This window comes from Poecilia reticulata, chromosome 23 (genome assembly GCF_904066995.2).
Source record: "Poecilia reticulata chromosome 23, P_reticulata-male-v2, whole genome shotgun sequence".
Classification (NCBI taxonomy): Eukaryota; Metazoa; Chordata; class Actinopteri; order Cyprinodontiformes; family Poeciliidae; genus Poecilia; species Poecilia reticulata.
Window position 1 is genome coordinate 22,362 of NC_088852.1, and position 13,845 is coordinate 36,206.

The 13,845-nt window shown below is 52.0% G+C and overlaps 1 protein-coding gene across 3 annotated transcripts; it reads left to right on the plus strand.

The window, feature by feature from the left end:
* The first annotated feature begins 92 nt into the window (after nt 1–92).
* On the plus strand, nt 93–13,704 carry cped1 (cadherin-like and PC-esterase domain containing 1). 3 transcript variants are annotated; one of them, XM_081604263.1, is made up of 22 exons: nt 93–716; nt 1,586–1,733; nt 2,821–2,912; nt 3,020–3,098; nt 3,166–3,235; nt 3,337–3,478; nt 3,551–3,678; nt 3,759–3,831; nt 3,968–4,120; nt 6,549–6,656; nt 6,722–6,822; nt 6,892–6,941; nt 7,073–7,259; nt 7,323–7,491; nt 10,722–10,821; nt 11,153–11,289; nt 11,356–11,576; nt 11,649–11,750; nt 11,836–11,923; nt 11,984–12,130; nt 12,239–12,363; nt 12,569–13,704. In XM_081604263.1, the coding sequence occupies exons 1-22, from the start codon at nt 522–524 to the stop codon at nt 12,714–12,716; spliced, it is 2,763 nt and encodes a 920-aa protein (XP_081460389.1). In that variant the 5' UTR covers nt 93–521; the 3' UTR covers nt 12,717–13,704. The 3 variants fall into 3 exon arrangements, with proteins under 3 accessions (XP_081460389.1, XP_081460390.1, XP_008399968.1); XM_081604264.1 differs by having other exon boundaries at nt 3,169–3,235; XM_008401746.3 differs by lacking the exon at nt 12,239–12,363 and having other exon boundaries at nt 277–716.
* The last annotated feature ends 141 nt before the right edge of the window (nt 13,705–13,845 follow it).

Consider the following 13,845-nt stretch of genomic DNA (forward strand, 5'->3'; position numbering starts at 1 on the left):
TCTGGTGTTTGATTCTGTGGCGGTGGAACCTGTTAGCGGGGAAACGGCGCCCCCTTGCGGACGGTGCCTGAATGTGAAAAGTTTGAGCGACATCAGGAGGAAAAAGTTCAAATTAAACCTTTTGAAATGAAAAGCCAGAAATAAAACATGATCAGGATCAATAAATGTAAATATTTCCAGAATAACGGAACTAACGGTCTTTAGGTCATAAGAACCAGAACCGAAGGTCCGCTTGTGTTCCTGAAATAACTCCTTCGGGAGGAAGAGGAGGAGGAGGAAGAGGAGGAGGAGGTGCGGACCTCCTGAATCTGCTGTTGTTTTAGAAAGTTCAGAGGAAGAGTGAAACCCGAGCTGCTCCTCCTCCTCCTGCTGGACTAACTGGAACCAGATGGTGAAGCTCCAGCTTGTTTTCCCCAGACTGCAGCGGCTGCAGCCCGGACCCAGCGAGCGGAGACCCGGACCTCCTGGATGAAGCTGCTCCTCTTCCTCTCCAGGTGGAGGTGAAGAAGTGAAGCTTCCTCATGCGGCGCCTCCTCTTCCTCAGGATGCTGCTGCGGCGGCACGCGTGCGCGGCCCCGCTGGTTCTGCTGCTCGCGCTGCTTTACCTCTGCTACCAGACCTTGAAGGTGGACCGGAACCGGAACCGAAGCCAGTCGGAGGAGATGGAGACTAGGAGAGTGATCTCTGCCCTGGACGCCCTGCAGGAGGAGACGCAGGTGAGACTCACCTGAACTGCGCCTGCGCACCGATGTGCAGGTCGGTTCTGGAAAAGTCCGAGTAAATAAAAAATAAACGCAACAAAAGATACCGGCAGTTGTCCAAATCAGAACCGATTTCTGAAAAACTATAAAGTTATAATCCAAGAAAAAGGGAAAAATGATTTAATCAGTTATTGATCACATGATCAGAAAGATCCTGGAGGAAGCCGCATTCCTGCCGGCCTGGAATATTTTTAGTACCGGAATTCTCCAGCGGGATGAGCGACAGCTGGGCGGACCAACCCGGACCGCCGGTTCTGCTGGGTCCGCTCGGTATTTGACCCTGGATAAATATATTCCTGAGGGAGGAGTTCCAGGTTCTGGGCCGCGGCCAGCGTTCCGGCCCGGGTTCGTCTGCTTCTGAAGGTCCGGCTCCAGCGGCTTCCTGTCCGGACCGGACCAGGACCGGACCGAACTCTCTCGGCTCTTACTGCTCCTGGATGCGGCCTGGAAACTTCCGCAGTCAGAAATAAACAGCCGCAGTTGGATAATTTATCCTGAAATCTCAGATTTCACTTTGGAATCAGAGGCTAAAAGTTTAGCTTCGCTATAAACGTTGAAATAATATTTAGCTGTTTGGCTAAAGGGCTAAACCCGGAGAGGCCTGTTGCTTCTGCAGGGTCCAGTCCTGAGCGGAACCAGAACCGACTGAAGCCAGGCCTTCTGAGAACAAACCCAGTTTGTTAGAACCCACCAGATTAACCCTGGTTCTGGTGTCATGTGGGCCCAGTTTATAGCAGATTTCAGGTTTCTGGAACTGGCAAACTGGACCAGAACCGGACCAGCTTCAGGTTTTGGACCATCAGTCGATCTGTGTGTTTCCTCAGGTCCGGCGGCAGGCCGTGGTTCTGATGGGTCGCCACGGCCCATCGGACCCTGAGGTCGTGCTGCACCTGCAGGTTCTGCAGCAGATGGGATATCAGGTCCATCTGACCCGGTTCGCTGAGACCAGCAGCTTTCTGAGGACGCAGAGCGGTGAGAACACACACACACACACACACACACACACACACACACACACACACACACACACTGAGGGTGGAGACTTCCTGTCATGTGACTTCCTGTCCAGCAGCTGGAAACCATCAGCAGACTCTCTGCTGCTGAGGTTCTGCAGAGAGTCCAGAACCGGGCTAGGAGTCCAGTTCAGTTTATTTATGTGGCTCCAGTTCATAACAAATCATCCCAGTTAATCCCAGTTTGATTATTATTCTAACTGGATTAAAGTTTCTGTCTGACCTGCAGCATCACTCCTCCTGACCAGCAGGGGGCGCTGCCATTGACTTTGCAGCAATCCCTCAAAACTCCAGCAGAACCGGAACCAGAACCAGAACGGACTGCAGGTTGGAGAAGACAGAGCAGAGCAAACAGATGGAGGTTTAACATTTATGTCATAATCCAGAGATTAAAGGAGGAAATCCTGTGGGATTAAATGACATCCTGGTTAAAAGCTTCATCACTGGAGGATCATTTGATCCCGATCAATAATCAACTGATCAGGTTCTGTTCAGAGGTTCTGATCCAAAAACAAAAACTTCTGTCATCCAGGATTTAACGTCCTGTAATCTACTGGAATAATCTGGATTACAGAGAAAGTTTACCAACACAGCCTGGCAGGACTCCACCTGAGAACCTCCACCTGTCCTGACTCCTCCCCTCCACCTGTCCTGACTCCTCCCCTCTACCTGTACTGACTCCTCCCCTCCACCTGTCCTGACTCCTCCCCTACACCTGTCCTGACTCCTCCCCTACACCTGTCCTGACTCCTCCCCTACACCTGTCCTGACTCCTCCCCTCCACCTGTCCTGACTCCTCCCCTCCACCTGTCCTGACTCCTCCCCTCCACCTGTCCTGACTCCTCCCCTCCACCTGTCCTGACTCCTCCCCTCCACCTGTCCTGACTCCTCCCCTCCACCTGTCCTGACTCCTCCCCTCCACCTGTCCTGACTCCTCCCCTCTACCTGTCCTGACTCCTCCCATCCACCTGTCCTGACTCCTCCCCTCCACCTGTCCTGACTCCTCCCATCCACCTGTACTGACTCCTCCCCTCTACCTGTCCCAGATGTGGGTGGGTGGAGCCTCCTGCTGTGTCTCAGTTCTTCAGAGCCGAGCTGCTTGAGGAGGATCCGATTCTCACACCTGCAGCATCAGATGGTGAGACTCACCTGTCCAGGCTGAGTCCTGCTGGATGACATCACAGCTCACCTGTGTGTGTGTGTGTGTGTGTGTGTGTGTGTGTGTGTGTGTGTGTGTGTGTACAGGTGAACTTGCTACCTGAGCTCATGGAGGCGTTTTCAGATGCAGGTGAAGGTCGATGTCGGTTCTATCTGCAGCTGACAGGTGAGTCTGTTCCAGGTCAAGCAGAGGTCAACCTCAGCGCAGTATTTGACCTTTGACCTTTCTCTAGAAGCTGATCTTCCCATGAGGCCTGTGTCCTGTGGGTCGTCCAATCAGAAGCCTCCCTTTCCTCAGAACAGGTGAGCATGGGGTCGTCAGGTGATCCGGGTCTGATTGGACCTGGAAGCCCCGTGTTTTCTGATTGGACGGTGAAGTTTTCAGTTTCCTGTTTCCGGGACAGACCCGGCCACGCCCCCTCTCCTGCTCTGGTTGCCATGGTGAATGTCTTTGTCCTGGTGACCTCTGTGACCCCTCTGACATCATTCCTGCATGACATCATCGTGGTGAAGACCAGCGAGAACGACCCGGGCCAGCAGACCCAGGTGAGGAACCAGAACCTCTGGTATGATCCGGGTTGGTAGAACCTCCTGACCTTTTGACCTCCTGCGCTGCAGATCAGAACCTTCCTGCTGCAGCGGTTCGGGCCGGCCTCAGCCCAGCTGGCCCGGATCCAGGTCCAGAGGGCAGTGGTGGCGGTGCTGCGGGCGGCGTCGACCAATCAGGAGCCTGCAGCGGGCGGCAGGTGAGGCCCGGTTCTGCCCAGGTTCGTCTCTGCAGATCCGTCCGGTGCTGACTCCTGGTTCTGGTTCTGGTTCTGTCCAGCTGCCTGCTGTGCTTCCAGCTGCTCACCTTCACTCTGATGTTCAGCGGCGCCGCCTCTCCTGCTGTGGTCCAGGTGAGCTCTGCCGCCCCCTGCTGGTCACACCGGTTCTGACCCGCTGGTCTCAAAGTTCTGCCAAGTGGTACCAGCTCAGGACCGGTTCGGTTACACTGAATGTCCAGCAGGGGTCAGTGTGCCTCTGTCTGTCCAGGTGGACCCGGGACTCAGCGTCCCGTCTCAGGGTGAGGACGCCTTCAGAGGACAGATCACCAGAGACCGGGTCCTGGAGGACAGCCTGCGCCTGCTGCTGCCGCTGCCCACACACCTGCAGCCGCACCGGGCCTTAGAGACCCTCCGGCGGCAGGTGAGTTTGTGTTGCCGTAGCAACGGGAAGCAGGAAGGTGTTCAAAGTGAGTCCCGGGGGCCGTTTGCGGGTCCCTGACAACAATTCAGGAATAAATACAATAAAATAAAAAACAACTTTTAAAGTAAAATCTGTTTACAGAAATGTAAACATGGTGCCCCTCTGGACTTTCTGTTGCCATGGTAACCATCTGACCTTACTCTACTACAGGGGCCCCAAACCTTTTCCTGAGGGCCACATAACTTTCCCTTCTCTGCTGGGGGCCGGAGTCAGTTTGTAACAGAAAAAGTGATGATTGCAGGAGAGCCTACATGTAAAAATGTAGTTTTCCAGAAAGCACAACCACATAACCCTCTGGGTTCTTCACAGAATAAATCCAGGAAATGACACTATTTATGAAATAAATACCGTATTTTCCGGACTATAAGCTGCAATCAGTGTTGTAGTACTCGAAATCGGTCTTGGTATCGAGACCGGTCTCGATACCATTTTTTGATGGTCTCGGTCGCTGAGGACTCGGCATTTTATTTCAAGACCAGTCGAGACCGCAACTGTGAAAATGTCATAAACGAACAGCAAACTGTCCAGTTTATTTGTTAACATCTTTGTTTTCAGTGGATGGAAAACGCACCGATTAAAATCACTTGGACTGCTCTGACTGTCAGACTTAAGAAGTCCAACAGTGAATCATAGCTGGACATAGACAACAACACCAGTAGCCTACAAGCTACTTGTTGAGCTGAAGGTGCTGTATTGATATTAGCTAGTCATCTTTTAGCTAACTTTACCTGCATCCAGCAGCTTTGCTCATCTCAGAACTGTGAAAAGTTCTTTGCGTTTTGCTGCCATGATGCTAACACCTGTGTAGCTCTGCACAGCAGCAAAGTGGCAGCTGGAATTAATGTCTGCCATGGAGTCAGACGGCCTGGCTTCATGTAGGGAGGAGGGTGAGCACCGTCACGGAGAGCGACTTCTGGTTGGTTACTTCCTGTTGTTGCTCCTTGGTCAGTGTTCATAGTTGGGCGTTATTTACCGTCAGGGCTTTGCCTCAATTGCCATATTTGATGGTGCAGACAGTGATGGTTTCTGACATGAGCAACACGCCCAGGGCGTTATGTTTTTAGGGATGGCATGAGGCCGCGGCGGATTGTAGCACAGAGATGGAAGGAAAGCAGAACAAAGTTTGCTCTGCTTTTAATATTGTTTAGATTTATTCAGTATTTAATATCTAGGTGTTTTTATGGAATATGGATCTTTCAGATCAATTTGAGAAGTAATTTTGATCGTATTTCTCATTTTGTCGCGTCAGTTTGCGCGGGCCGCTGGTCTTGGTCTCGGGTTAGGTGGTCTTGACCACAACACTGGGCTAGGGGTGCTTGAGCAGCTGCCCCTTTAGTGGTCTCTGCACGGCCCTGCTTATATATGTACGTTTCCTTTTTTTCTTTTCCTGTTTGTAATTTGAAGCTGCGGCTTATAGTATGGTGCGCTCTTTAGTCCAGAAAATACGGTAACTGATTTTAAAAGATTTTTTGGAAATGAATTATCTGCCAATAATGTCATCTTCGAGTGTCTGCTGTAGCAGAGACTAGCGGCGTAATCATGCAACGTTCTCACCACTAGGTGGCAGCAGGTACAGAGCATTTACATTAAAACCAGAGAATTAGTGATGCTGAATGTTCCAGGTAGCGGTGAGAGCTTTGAATCTAGCAGTGATGGAAAAGACAGAGAAGCTCAGCAGGAGTTAGAAAGAACATGAGTCCATTTCCCACAACATGTCTGTGAAGTGAGCTTCTCTATCTGGTTACTATAAAAACTAAAACCAGAGAAACTGAGATGTGGAGGAAAAGTTTTGTCTTTAATTTCTGCCAGGAAATAAGATCTGTTTTCATGGGTAAAATATACAGATATGGACATTTTGTACATGCAACTCTTCATATTCTAACAGTGAATATGAAGTGAAATGTTTCCCAAATATTGTTGCTTCTTTCAGAATAAGAATTATTTTCTGTATTCTGGCTTTAAGATGCTGGTGGATTAGTTTGTAAAACACTTTGAAGTTTCTACAACTTCTTTAAATTTAACACCACAGTGTTGTGGTTCTGTTCAGGTGTATCTTTGAAGAGGACATGTTTAGTGCAATTTGAAATAAGAAATGTAAAATGTTTGTGTTTATTTGATTCCTATTCAAGAGACTGATAAGAATGACTATATATGAAATATGACTATATATGAAATATGGCTACAGAGAATCTTTGTTTCCATTTCTGGTTGGTGGTTCTTGATTTGTTCGATTAAAACGATGAACCTGGGCTCAAAGGTTGAAAACTAAAGTTCAGCTTAAATGACCAGATGAGCTTTAAACGCTGCAGTAACTCAGACTAATGGAGAGTTTGGCTGCTGAGGGTTGAACTGGATCCTCTGTGTTCAGTACGGTGGCTGCAGAGGGACACACGGCAGCTGTTTGAACCACGACGACCACTTCCTGTTCCTGCTGCGCTTCCATCTGCAGCTGCAGACGCCGTCAGCCTTCCACCTGGTACGCCTGGTTCTGATGGTTCTGGTTGTGTCATGGAGCTGATCTAAGTCAGTGTCTCTCTGCAGCTTCATCCCTCCTCCTCTTCCTCCTCTTCGTCGGCCCCCCCCAGCCTGCTCCTCCTCCTCCTCCTCAGGATCAGTCGGCACCACGACCTGCAGAGCAGCAGGTGAGCAGCCGAAGCTTCCAGCCATTCAGCTGCTTCTCTTCAGTCACATGACTCACCTGTTCTCCACAGAGAGGCCAACCCACCAACCAATCAGCAGCCGGCGTCGGGGTCACCTGGAGGTGAGAAACATCTGGAGCGCAGTGCAGTGACCGGACCAGAACCGGCTCAACTACCGGTATCTGGTTGGGTTTTCAGTCAGAAATCTGGATCCTCCAAACTGCCCTCTGATTGGCCGGCGTTCTGCCCCCAGGGTCGTGTTCGGACCCCCGCCTGAGGCAGATCTACTCGGAGCCGCCCCTCAGCCTGACTCCGCCCTTTAGCCCCGCCCTGAAGGAGTACTGGGCCCAGGTTCCCTTCGACACGGTGATGGTTCGGATCCGACCGGAACCGATCAGCGCCGCCTGCGTCGTCCGCCTGGACAACCACCGAGGACCCAGGTTAGCCCCGCCCCCTGACCCCTGACCCCTGGCCTCACAGTTCTGACCCGTTCTCCTCCTCAGGACGGCCAACTTCCCGGTCGGCATGGGAACCAGCCAGATCAGCATCCTAGTGACGGACGGGGCGGAGCCTCGTTCCGTCGTCATGACGATCTACACCGTTCACATTTACCGCGAGAGCCGGCCCAGCCTGCCGGCGTTCGGAGACCATGTGACCTGCAGCTTCCTGCAGGTGGGCCAAGGGTCAGGGGTCGCAGAGCTGCTGACGAGGGTCAGACGGTGAACGTTTAACGTTCCAGAAAAACTTTATAAGCCAAAATCCGAGACCAGGGACCCATCAGGTTCTGCGCTGCCGATACCGGTCATCCATGAGGCCGATTTCTGGATCGGCTGCTCGTTTTTCACTGTAGGCAGAAATTATTTTATATTATCTGGCAATAAATTCACCCATTTAGACACAACAGACAGATTTTAATACACGTCTAGAATCTGTTTTTCTCCTGGAAACGGATTCAAAATAAAAAGTTTGGAATGAGTCGGACCAGAACCAGAACCGGGTCAGTCCAGAGCAGCTTTGGTCCTGATTGCGTTCAGAAATGAGAATGACTGAAACTGGACCAGAACCAGCCACAGCGGGTCCGATCAGAACCGCTGCCTGTTTTAAGAAATCCAGTTTAAAGTTCTGGAGAACAGTTCTGTGTCAGAACCGAGGTCCAAAATGTCCTTGATGCATCATCCCAGCTGGTGACTGGGTTCTGTTCTACAGGGCGTCCCGGGTTCTGGTTCTGTTATGCGTTTTCACCTTTTCCAATCTTCGCGGTTCCGTCTGCCAGAACCGTTTTTGCTAACCAGAACCATCTGAGGCCTTCGGACCCGGCAGGAATTTCTCTGCAGCTTCGCTTTTCCAGCCAAACGTGTCGCAACCGAGACGAAGCAGAACCAGCGCTGAACGCTGCGGCCCGGTCCAAACACAACTCTGAGCTCCTGTCCGAAGGCAGATCAGCAGGAGACGGGTCGGACCCAGCGGGTCCCGGCAGTCCGGGTTCCTGCTCTCCGCTGAGCTGTGAATTCCCGCCCTCCCCTCACTGATTCCCAGAAAAACAGAGCGATGATCTGATGAGAGCTGATCCGGATTACGCGGGCCTGCGAGCGGATCCGGGTCCGGAGCTTTGATCACGGTGCTGGACGGTGAGTGTTTCTGTCCGGCCAGGACGGATCGAGTCCGACAGAACAGAAACAGTTTTCACTTTGATTCCGTCAGGCTCGCCTGAGCGCCGTCAGGAACGCTTCCAGCACAAAGTCAAACATTTGGCCGATTTTATCTGCAGAAATATGAAAACTCAGTCCTTCAGCTTCCCCGGATCCGGAACACCAGAACCGCAGCGCCGCTCAAACCACACCTTCCACTTCTCAGACCCACAGGTCTACATGGTTCCAGAAAGATTTTCCTCTTCCCAACAAAGAACTTCCTGTTCCTCGGTGATCCAGTTGATGAAAGTGTCCAGGAACTCCTCGGATCCCAGCAACATCCCGTTCCCAACAAAGTTCCTGAGTCACCAAAACGACCTTGAACCCAAAGATCTTCAGTTCCCTACTTGAAATAAATCCAAGGTCGTCTCAGTCGGTTCCCAGCTTCACTTCCACATCGGATCTCCAAAAATTTCCCGAAGCCAAGCCTCCAAACTGTGAGTTAACTTTCCCAGGAATGGCTTCAGTTCCCAAAGGAAAACTTCCCTGAAGCGACCAGGGGCCTCATGCATAAGAGTTTGCAGTTTTCACACTAAAACTTGGCGTAGGACAAATTTAGAAAAATGCGACGCACTAAAAAACCAGATGTTTGAATCCGTGCTGCTCATCTTTCCTTCATCAATCCGGATTTACAGGCAGCAGAGCAGCTGAGTGGGAATGTGGACGTTTGTCCTGCAGACAGGAATCAGCAGCAGGAGCTTCATTTACTTGATGCTTTCTGTCCATAAGGCGCTTTCACAAAGCGGCCGGCTCCACTGGCTGCAGCTGGACCGGTACCGGTACCGCTGGGCTCCACGTTCTGCTCAGATCCAGGATGAATCTAAAGCTGATCAATCTGATCAGTGATCAATCCTCCATCAGAGCTCCTCAGGCTCACCTGGATCAGCTGCTGATGGACCTTCAGAACCAAACCTGGTGGGTCCATCTGCTGACCAGCTGTTTTCTCTCCAGTCAGAATGAAATGAGCCACAGATGCTTTCAGACGATGAGTTTCATCTTCATGGTTTCACCCTCCTTTACTTTATTTTCTTTATTTTCAGCTTATTGAGGATAAATGTGGTTCAGTTTCATCGTTGAAACAATAAAATCATCAGGTTTGATTCTTGGTCTAAATAACTGAATCAGCTTTCAGTGGATTTATGTGAGTTTTGACTCTTTGTAGTTTATTATTGTCCACAGATACAGTTTGTGGCTGCAGCGCATCGTCACCGCAGGTCAAAGGTCAGCGTATATTAACCCCCGTTTCTCTCACCATGTTCATCTTTATACCTGCGACTTGTGTGTAAAATATGGCGGCGATGCTTTTTCTGTGCTCACGCCGCGTTAGACATGAAGTGTCTGCAGAGCGGCGCAGACAGGAAGTGGAGATTCCAGCCTCACAGCTGAGGAGTCGCTCTGTGCCGCCTGGAGAACCTGCAGCTCTCCTCCAGGTTTCAGGAAATGTTCCTCCATGTCTGGAATCTGACCTGGAATCTGGACAGAACCTTCAGGTTCTGTAGTTTCCAGTCCTCATCAGAACATTTTCCTTCTGATTGTTATTCCTGTTTACCTCAGTTTCTGGGTCAGACTTGGATCAAATTCAAGAACATTCCTGAATTCCCGAGTGTTTGTTGGAAAAGTTTCTGAATTTTAAGCAACTTTATTCTAATATTTTGAGTTGTTTTTTTATGCAGAAATTCCTCGTCTGAGGAATAAATTCTTGTTTCATCTAAACATGCATGTTTTTGTTTCTTTGGTTTGTTTAAAAATCTCTGGAACGTTTTGGATTCGGACCGAACCGTATTTATTCTGGTTTTGTGGCTCGTAATGCTGCAGCCGTTTCTGTAATGCGCCGGGAAGCTTCAGCCCGTGGAACCAGATCCACTGACTGGGATGAAAGCCTGGCCGGCCCGGCCCGGCCCGGCCCGGTTCGAACGTTTACTCTGAGCTCAGGTACGAACAAGAAAATCCCTGTTAAGTTTTCTTGTCACACTTTGTTGCGAGCTGCGGCGCCGGCGTGCGGAATGTGGCGCCGCCACGAAGAACTGCGGCGGCGGAGGAAGAAGAAGAAGAGCCGCGTCTGAGAAGCCGGCAGCAGACTGGGAGGTTTATCTGACCTCTGACCTCTGGGCTGGATGAAAGCTTTGATGCCGAGACGCTGCAGAAGCAAACCCGATGCATGCTGGGTAATGTATGCAGCATGACGGGCTCCCCTAACCTCTCTCTGTGTTGCAGGACTGCGGCATGCGGGTCCAACCGGGTCGGTCCTGCGGTCTCCAGCCTCACCTCCCGCCCCAGAGTCCCGTCCGGCCCTGCAGCTCAGGACACGTCCCAGGTAGCGTGTCCGCCGTCCGTCTGTCCGTCTGTCCGCTCCCAACAAAACCTCCACCAGGCCGAGTCGCTCCTCAATATGGGAAAGACCAGAGAACACAATGCTACGCGCTAAAGAACGTACTGCTAAAGGAGGCGGGTCCAGTCAGAGGGAGGGAGGCGCACAAGCTGGTCTCTCCTGGTCTCCATAGCAACCGTTAGACTAACTCTGCAGTCAGGAAGAAGAGTTTCCTACCATCTTAAAGGTCTTACCCATCCCGGTTCTTTACCCGGACCCGGTTGGACTCCCTCGGTACCGGCAGCTCACCTGAGTCCGTCTCTCACCTGTCCGTCAGGTCGTTGGGTCGTCCCCTGCCTCAGTTGCTCCGACAACAGGACCTGTGATTGGAGGGAGGTCACCTGGCAGCCAGACGGCTGCTACCACCCGCCGGTGCGGCGCCCCCTGCTGCAGGACTGCATGGCGGACAGGAAGGTGAGGTCACGTGACCGGGCGCCGGGCGCCGTCGGCACTGCCAGCTGATGGGCCGGTCTCTGCTAGGTGATGTTCATCGGGGACTCCACCAACCGCGGGATGATGTTCTTCCTGATGGAGCGGCTCAACGGCAGCCTGCAGGACTGGGGCAGAGCTCACCACACGCTGCTGTACCGCAACCTGAACCGGCGCCGCACACAGGTCAGCTACTCCTACTATCCCCGCTTCTGGCTGGAGGGCAGCCAGAGGCCCACCTTCAGGCAGGCCCTGCTGCAGCTCATCAACAGGTGACAGGAAGTAGGCCACAGTGCTTCCTGCGCTGCACCGCGTTCCTCGGCTGAGCCTCTGTTTCTGTGAAGGTCTCGGCCGCTGGAGAACTCCAACCAGACGGTGCTGGTGGTGGGCGGAGTCCAGTGGCTCAACAGCGACCATCTGAGGACGGTGCAGGACGTGTTGGACAGGTAAACGATAAAACGACACCACAGGTGTCCTCAGAACGCAGAGGCCCTGACAGCGGTCCCTGAGGAACTCCTCTGTCCCCATCAGGGAGTCTCTGAGTGAGGTCCTGGTTGTGGTGAAGTCTCTGGGGATGGGCTTCCACCTCCCTGTAGACGGCATCCGGTCTCTGAGCCTGGTAGGTTCCCGGCAGAGGGAAATGTCCTGCTGCAGCGTCTCTGACGGCGTCTCCCTGCAGACGGAGATCCCAGGCCTGTTCAGGGACAACGCAGAGCTGATCTCCACGGCCGGACACCTGCGCTTCGAGGCCGTGGACACCTTCAGCATCACCATGGGCCGCTACAAAGAGTTCCTGCAGGGCCGCTGCGCCTGCCACTTCCACGAGGTAAAGCAACGCCGCCGTCCGGGGATTCGGGTTCAGAACCGGGTTGGACGGTTCCAGGAATCTGCAGAGATGCCTTCCTGTTCCTCAACCTCTACTTCCTGTTAGCAGCGCAGCTGTTCAGCTCAGGCGGTTCCTCGTCTCCTGACGATGTTCATCCGGACTGAGTCTAAAAGTCCAGCTGAGAAACAGTCCAGATCCTGGAAAACGTTTCGGCTCCTTCAGAAAAGATCCAGGTCCCCAACAAAGTTTCTGGTTCCTGAAACAGATTCTTTTTTTCCAGAGGAAGTTCCAATGATCCGGTTTTAAACAAAAGAACTGGTTCAGAGAATCAGTTCCTATTTTGCCTGATTCGGCTCAAAGATCCTGGCAAAGTGCTGCAACTTCCTGCTGTGCAGAACATTCCAGTTTTCCAGCTGATCCCGCCTCTCCTCCTTCCAGGTGGAGAAGCTCCAGTCCTCTGACCCTGCAGACAGCGAGGCGTCCACCAGGAAGAAGCCCGGAACCAGAACCGGCAGCCATTCCATGCTGGACACGGAACAGGAAGTCGGGTCGAAGGCTCCGACCTTTCGGGTTCGCGGAGCGGTGAACCAGGTGTACTCCGAGATCCTGCTGAGCCGCCTGTGTCCCGGGAACAGGTGAGAGTCACCGCCGGGTTCTGCCCGGTCAGCGTTCGCTTCACTGATGTTCCGGGATGAACATGGAAGTCCTACTGACTGGGAAGGGAACCGTATATGGAAATACTTCTGGTTTGATGAGGAGGATGCAGAAAAATCCTCAAATAATGAGAAACTCAAAATATTCCAAGAAACTTAATTTCATTAAAACTTCCTCTCATGGGAAGTTTCACATTCCCAGAAGTTCTGAAGTTCTGAAGACTTTCATTCCCTAGAAGATTCCGACATGCAACAAAAACATTTCCCAGATTTTCCAACAAAGCGTTTTTCCATCCAGGTTTCATTTTTCACAGCAGAAGCGGATCCAGGGTTCATAATTCCAGGCTTTTCCAGGCTTTTCCAGGCATTCAGCAGGCAGCTGCTGGTTCTGCTGCGGCCCGGAGGAACATTGGACCGATCCGGGTCGCTGCTGATCCGAATCCGGTAAAGGAATTCTGGTGGAATCAGATTTTCCATCTGCTGGGAATAAATCTGGAACTCTGACCGTTTTCCTTCCTCGCTCCGACCCGGAACCCGACCCGGAGTTCCAGAACCGGTTTCATTTCATCCAGGACCCATCAAACCCGACCAGATGCTCACCAGAACTCTCAGCCGGGTTCTGATGGTTCCTGGTTCCGTCCAGTATGGACATAGAACTCAGTGATTTGGACCGGGCCGGTTCTGAAGGTTTCCAGCTTCCAGAACCAACAGCTACTCCAGGTCCAAATAAAGGAGTGACTGGTGGACCAGTGGACATGTGACACGTCTGGTTCTGGTCGGATTGGACCTCATGGTTCTGTTTTATTCGTCTCCAGATGATTCTGCTGCTTAGCTGTGGGTTCTGTTCGGCCCGCATGCGGTTCCGGTTCTGTTCATGGATCTGAGCTTCCTCTGCTGCTAATAAAGTTTTTATTCTCTTTTTTTAGTTTCTCAATTTATTTAATCAGAACCGAACCGGTCCAGTCCCTGGTAGGCAGAGCCAGGGGTACTTTCTATGAGGTCGGGGTTGCCATGGTTACCAAAACCTCCTGGTTTCTTCCTCCGGACCATTCGGAACCAGCA